At 38.3% G+C, this 6832-nt stretch overlaps 1 protein-coding gene across 1 annotated transcript in view; it reads right to left on the bottom strand.

Annotated features, from left to right (window-relative positions):
• Positions 1 to 6832, bottom strand: part of MARK1 (microtubule affinity regulating kinase 1) — a 97593-nt gene that overhangs the window by 18305 nt on the left and 72456 nt on the right. Inside the window, exons 9-12 of the mRNA XM_019639592.1 lie at positions 6462 to 6561; positions 5307 to 5419; positions 2610 to 2763; positions 2110 to 2306 (exon numbers count right to left, since the gene is read on the bottom strand). Coding sequence (XP_019495137.1) covers positions 2110 to 2306; positions 2610 to 2763; positions 5307 to 5419; positions 6462 to 6561 — 564 coding nt within the window. The remainder of the gene's footprint in view (positions 1 to 2109; positions 2307 to 2609; positions 2764 to 5306; positions 5420 to 6461; positions 6562 to 6832) is intronic.

Below are 6832 nucleotides of genomic sequence, written 5' to 3'. Positions count from 1 at the left end.
TTCTAATAAACTCCTTTTCTGCAACTTAAAAAAAAAAAAAAGAAAATGGGCTTTTCTACTAAACAGGTTTTTCTTTTAAAGCACAATTAACATATCCTTTGCCACCCGAAAGGAAAAAAAAACCACCAAAAATCATAGGAAGGAACTAATCACATTGAAACAAATAATTCAGTAAGATAAAGCTGATAATTGACTCACTGATATAAAGCATTTAAAATAATTTCCCAATGGAAGTCACCATCCCTTAACTTTCATCTAAATATACTTTTAGTGAAGAATACTTGCAGAAATACAATTACAAAGCCCAAACTAACCTGAGAGCTCTGCACACAGAGATGGTTCACTATAAGGCTGCCTCCTAACCAGCAGGGAGTCTGTGCCTCATTGCTACACTAAAAAAGTACAGTTAAATCAGGTTCATTCTCTGAATTTTTCTATCCTCACTATTCAGGCAAATAAATGAAGACAGAAAAGTAGTAGTGAACAATACATGCTGAATCTTGGACATTATGTTAGTACAGGCTAAAATATCACCCGTGAAAGAGATGGGCAAAATACTTCAGAAATAAATGGTTCTAACTGTAGTATCAGGATGTTATTCTGCTGTAATATGCTTTGTATATTGATAACAGAATCTATTATTAAAAATGTCACATATGGAATACGTAAGGGAGCAACACAACAGTGTGTTAAGAAATGAAATACCTGTTGTCAATATGTTCGACATTTTTAAATATTTGTAAATTTTTTGTACTGATGTTGAGAGATTCCTATTAATTTTTTCGTTTTACATCAGATACTAACTTCGGATACAGCCATGAAGTATTTATTGGACTACAATTTTCATTATCTTCTTTTACCTTTGAAATATTTGTACCTACTAAATACAAGGTTTCTGTATTGGATCAAGCAATTCTGCCAGTTTTTCCTCCTTCGCTAACTAAAAATCAACTTTATCCCTATTTCTATGTTGTTTTAATTTCATACTTCACTTCAGGACAAAGAAGAGATAACACTACTTAGAGAAACCCACAGCGATAACTTTTGAGTAGTGAAAGAATCACGCTACTTTGTTTAGCTCTAAACACAGACAAATTCGATGATTTGGCAATTTCCCTAAAAACACNAGCGGTTCGAGTCAGCCCAAGCTGAGCAGCCGTGAGCTGCCAACAGGTGGCGGGATGGCTCAGCTTAAAAAAAAAAAAAAAAAGACAATTCAGCTAGATATAAACTTCGGGTTCAGTGCGTTTTCCTTTCAATATTTTTTAAAACTATGTGGTTTTTTTTTTTAATCTATCTTCCTGCATCCATATAACTATTGGGAAACCTGATGTCAGTCTGAATCTTGTTCCTTTCGCGGTCATCTGCTGTCTCGTTTTGGAACCTTTTAAACATTCTGCATTTTGTTCTTGGTTCTAATATTCCACATTCATGAGTCCAAAAGTAGGTTTTCCTTCAGGCCTCTGTTTGCCTTTCTGAGTCCTTTTAATATGGAGTTTTCTTTCTTCCTTTATTCTTTATTATTTCTTCAAATATTTCTTCCCCTCAGTTTGTTCCCTTTCCTTTCTAAACTCCTCTTATCTAAATGTCACCAATTCTACTTCTATCTTTTGTATATCTTAGTTTTCTTTTATATTTTCTATCCCTTTATTCTTTCCTGCTACCTTACAGGAGAACGTCTCAATCTCTCTTCAAGCTCCCATTATATACATTTTTTTTTTTTTGGTTTGCTGTTTTAAGTGAATAATGTGAGCTAATTTTATAAAGTAATTATTAGCAGTCTGCCTTCATCAGGCAGCTTATTTGTAAATGTAAAATTAAATGCACCAATATAATAAGTAAATATTACCAACAGGAAAAATGAGGCAGGAAAGTTTAAAATACAATTCTGTGGTGAGGTTAAATGTGATATAAAGAATTCCTGGTTTATTTTTTGTTCTTAAATTGCATTGATGAAAAGCTTGGCCCCTTTTGCATGTTCATTAAATGCATGAAAATTTTGAAACTTTTCTTTAAAAAGATAAAGGATTCAAAAAGAAATCTTCTAAACGAAAAATTCTCACAACAAATAACCACCCCAAATTGCAATAAACCAGAATATTTACTCACACTCGGGATAGTTGAAGACTTTTTCCTTTCTGTCCCTACAAGAGGGCTGGCAGTCATCTCGCTTTTTGATCCAACTGTTGTGCTGCCATGTTTACGAGCTGTGACATCTTTGTCCCATTCCTCTTTCTGTTCACTTTCCATGCTGTTAGCCTGAGGCCTTTTCGTATACGATACGGCAGGGGGAATGGATGGACCAGCTATGATAATAATTAAAACAGCATAATCAGCTACAAAACAACGGACATAGTTTCTTCTTACAAGCAAAAGCTGTATTAAAAAAATCTTTACTTGCATATTTGACACTCTGAAGTAAGATTAAACTGTTTAATCACAAAAATGAGGTCACTCCCTGTAAAAGGGATTATATTTATCATTCAGCAATAGAAATCTGTGGAAACTGGCATGACATAAGCACATGAAGATGTGATGGATAATGCTTAAAAAAACACAAGTTTGGGCAGACTCGGTCCGGCTTGTCACTTAATTGACTTTTCCCCCACCATGATCACTAAAACGCCGCTGCTTCTGATTGGCTGAGATGCTTCGCTGGGCCTTCAGGTGAGCAGGGGACTGGAGGCTGCTGTTGTTTAAGTCACTACTGGGCCGTGACCTCTGACTCAAGTTTCCGCTGGATAATGACTCACCGCCTTCAAACTGTAAGAAGAAGAAAGACCACCGGCATTGGAAACCCCGAAATGTTTATGCGACTAATACGCACTCTTGAATTTCTAACCTATTCCAAGCCATACAAGGAATAATCAGAAGTTAAAATAAAGGAGTTTCGATACAGAACTGCAGGCTGGCAAACAGGATGGCATGGAACAGGATAGAACTTGCAACTATGAGCACGTGTGACCCTCTATTACCTTGTCCGGATGCTCTGGAGCCTTGGTTTAGTTGAAACACCAAACAATTGGTACAATTATTGAATGGTTATTATATACCAGGCACCGTGCTAAGCTCTTTATATAAATGACTTATTTAATCATTACAAAAGCCTATGATTTATTAACCTGCACTTGATAGATGGAAAAATTGAGAAGCCAAGGGACATCTCTGGATTCAAACTCAAGATAAAACCTAAAATTTCAGCTTTATACACACACGTATGTGCACATAGTTTCTGTTTTGTTTTGTTTCCTCCACTACATTTACAGAACGACATTTGGTTTATTAGCTCTGATCAAGAAATTGCACCGACTTAGAACTCAGCAGGGTACACTGGGGATGGATGCACCATCCTTCTGTCTGTGACATGAAAGATGTTTGCTGTCAGCAAACTTTTAACTAAATCACTGGCGTCCCAATGGGAAACCTAGACTCATATGTAAAGATGCTAACGACAAATAGCAGAATGACACATGACGAAGATGATAATAGACAATAGCTAACACAGGAGCTGTTCTAAGGACTTTAGAAGTATTAACACATTTAACCCTCTGTGACCCTAAGAGGTAGGTACTATTATTATCCTCATTTTATAGACCAGGAAATGGAGGCACAGAGCAATGAAGTAAATTGCCTAAGTCGCACAGTTAGTGGTTGGTTGGGGTGGGGAAGGGAGGGAGAGGGCATTTAAACCATTGAACCCGGCTCCAAAGTTCAGCCTCTTACTGCTTACAGTAGCCTCCTTAGCTTATATCCAGGATAGCTCAAACTTCATTTTAATTCATGCATGGGCTTGATAATATACTTGTAGAATCAGTGCTTCCTTTATATTTAAATTAATTGGAAAATGAAAGATCTCAGAAGTGAAACCTAAAATCTAAGTAGAAAACGCTTCGAAGATTTCAGAAATAACTGTTTGTACTATTTCCCACTTCTTAAAATTCTCTTGACTTGGCTTCTCTGATGCCACTTCCCCAGTGAGTCTCCTCGCCTCCACCATGATAAGAGTACCTAGCTAGTAGGTGGAGGGGACTGGATGAGTTAATGCTTGTGACGTCCTCCAAACAGATCCTGGCACAGTACTGTGTGCTCCTCTGATGAGAACTCCCAAATCTACTAATGTTATTCCAATCACTCCCCCCAGACCCAGCTCTTTTTATCTAAATGTCTACCAGATGGCTCCGTCCAATAGCAATCTCAAATTCAACCACCCTAAACTGAACAAACTTCCTATCTTGCCCCTGAAATCCACTCTTTTCCTGTCTAGGCAAATGAACCTCACAAAACCCATCACCTATGCTAGAAATCTGAGGGTCTCTTATCCCTCATTTCCGATGGGGGCCCGAGTACTGTTAATTCTGCCTCTTCCAAGTCTTGGCCTGTTGCAGATGCCCACCCTCTAAGCTCCCAGGCGCCCCTGTACCTCTCCCCCCAGTCACACACATACCACACGGCACCATACTGTTCACTGCTTGTGCCCCCACTAGACTGAGGGCTCCTGAGAGCAGATACTGTCTCGTCTTTCTATTCACAGGACCAAGCAGTTTCTGGTACCGAGTGGGTTCAACAAATGCCAGCTGAATGTACTGCTTCACTAAGAGTTACTATCTAATTATAAATAATTTCAACCTAGCCTATAAAATGCCTCCCACAGATGTCAAATTTTCAACAAATTGTCAGGGCTCTGGGCTGTATTCTTGCCTCTCGATTTATCTTTATATTTGCTGTCCCAAAGGATCATTAGCTTTTATGGTTCATTCACCATTTGCACCCAGTTATTTCCTGAATCTATCTCCTTAGTATAGATTTGTCCTGGCCTTGAGAATTCCCCCACTGAATGTATGTATCAAAGCCGCTCGACACTGTATAAGGTAAAATATCACCGAACTTTTCCTGGGTTCCCACCTATATAAATCGCTTAAGACATACACTTTCTTGTAAATGCTGTCACTTCTTCTTGTTTCCTACACTATCTTTCCTGCATACCCAGAATAACTGAATTTCCTTTGGCAGCACTGCTGCATTTGGATACACAACTCTGCAGGCGCCATTCTCAAAAACTAGACTGAATGGCGTCTCAGAGCTAAGGCACTAGTACAGCTCTTTCATAACAGAACCTCTTTTAGTACTTGGAATGAAGTCCGTTCACAGCTTAGCATCTTAAGTTTTGAATTCTAATAATGAGAATGTTAGGGTCTTTATATTATTTTTGAAACCACACAGAATATATTTGTTAACATTGTATCTTATACTTAGCTGCCACTAGCACAAGAAATGATTTACATTAATCTAAAAAGGTGGACACTTACTTCAGTTGGTTTTCTACCTAGAAGAATATAAGTAGCCATAACTTCATCATATTTCTGATTTATTAAGGCGTCATTTATCTCATCTCGTGCAAACCCCATGGTGACCATGATGTCTAGAAGTTAAAAAAATAAAATAAAATGCAAATTTTCTGAAAATGAGTTTATTTTAGTAAACAAACCAACAAAAGTGGGCAAGTTTGCCATCATTAGATATGAAAACTAAGTTCTGAAATGTTCAAGTGTAACATTCATTATAAAAACTTCTGGATTCTTAACATACCATATATTCAGATACTGTACGTTCACCATTTTTCATACAGAACGTATCTATAGCATGAGTGATATAGTCATGGACGCACTCCATTTCTCATTGCCTAGCACACTCCTGAGCTGAGTTCCTATGTGCAGCCAGGGACACAATGTCTGTCTCTCTCTGACACACACAAAATCCCTTTCTGTTCTCTCTCTCATTCTCTCAACACATCCTCAGCCACTCATAGAGTGGGCTCTCTCATCTCAGCCATTTCTGCTTTCTGATCTGAGGGCAGCTTGAATGCCACAGTTGTTCTGATCAGATTCCTCACACCCTCGAATGCTCTTCCCTCTGCCCTTCAGCCAGACAGGAGCGGAGCAGAGACGACTCAGCTGTGAGTTCCTGATGGCTTTGGGAATGAAGAGAGACACCTGCAGAGAACAGGTTGCAGGTGGAGCACTGGCTGGGCCTGGGAGGATGGGCCCTGCTGAGACAGTGGAAAACAGAAAGAGAGCTAACAGGTTTCTCCCTATTAACTCAGGGCCTCTACATTTTTGGTTAAAATACATGCTGTTTTGCTAGCACTTATCAGTCTGGTCAGTGCAGATACCTAAATAAGTCATTCCCCCTGTTACGAATTGCTGAAAGGAAAGAATGAGTTCTATCTACATAATGTTAATTTTCATATCACTGTTGTCAACAGTTGAATTAGATTATAATATGCATGAGAACAAACTAAAGAATTTGAAATTTGTAATGGTCAGTGTATATTTGGGGAAAGAAAAGATGATAATGCAAGCGTTTTTCAATTGCTTACCATATATACTTTCAAACTCTACTTTGGTAGACTACAGGACTCTTACACCTAGGGACAACACCTCTCACAATGTTTAAACACTTACCTATTCTTTTTGTGTCATTGAAATCTGGTTCAGGCTCAGTATATGGCTTTAGTTCTTCCTCTTCGTGACCGACATTCATCCACCGATCTTTCATTATTTGCTAGGAAATAAATTCTACATTATGTTCGGCCAACCAGAACATTCAACCCCTTAAATGAGCTCTATTTTAGTAAATGTGACATTTATTGGCTCAGTCATCAAGAATCACGTGATGTTTTCAAACTAAAGTTACTCTTTCCAGTTTGATTAGCAAGTCAACACGAGGTGTAGGACTTTGGGACACACTTATATATCTTAGGACAACGCTGACTATAGTCTCACATACTCACCATACTTATCAATGCAGAATGGCCGGGTGCCCATCTTCCTCT

The sequence above is a fragment of the Hipposideros armiger genome, unplaced genomic scaffold (genome assembly GCF_001890085.2).
Source record: "Hipposideros armiger isolate ML-2016 unplaced genomic scaffold, ASM189008v1 scaffold_45, whole genome shotgun sequence".
NCBI lineage: Eukaryota > Metazoa > Chordata > Mammalia > Chiroptera > Hipposideridae > Hipposideros > Hipposideros armiger.
This window is presented reverse-complemented; position numbering and strand designations above follow the sequence as displayed.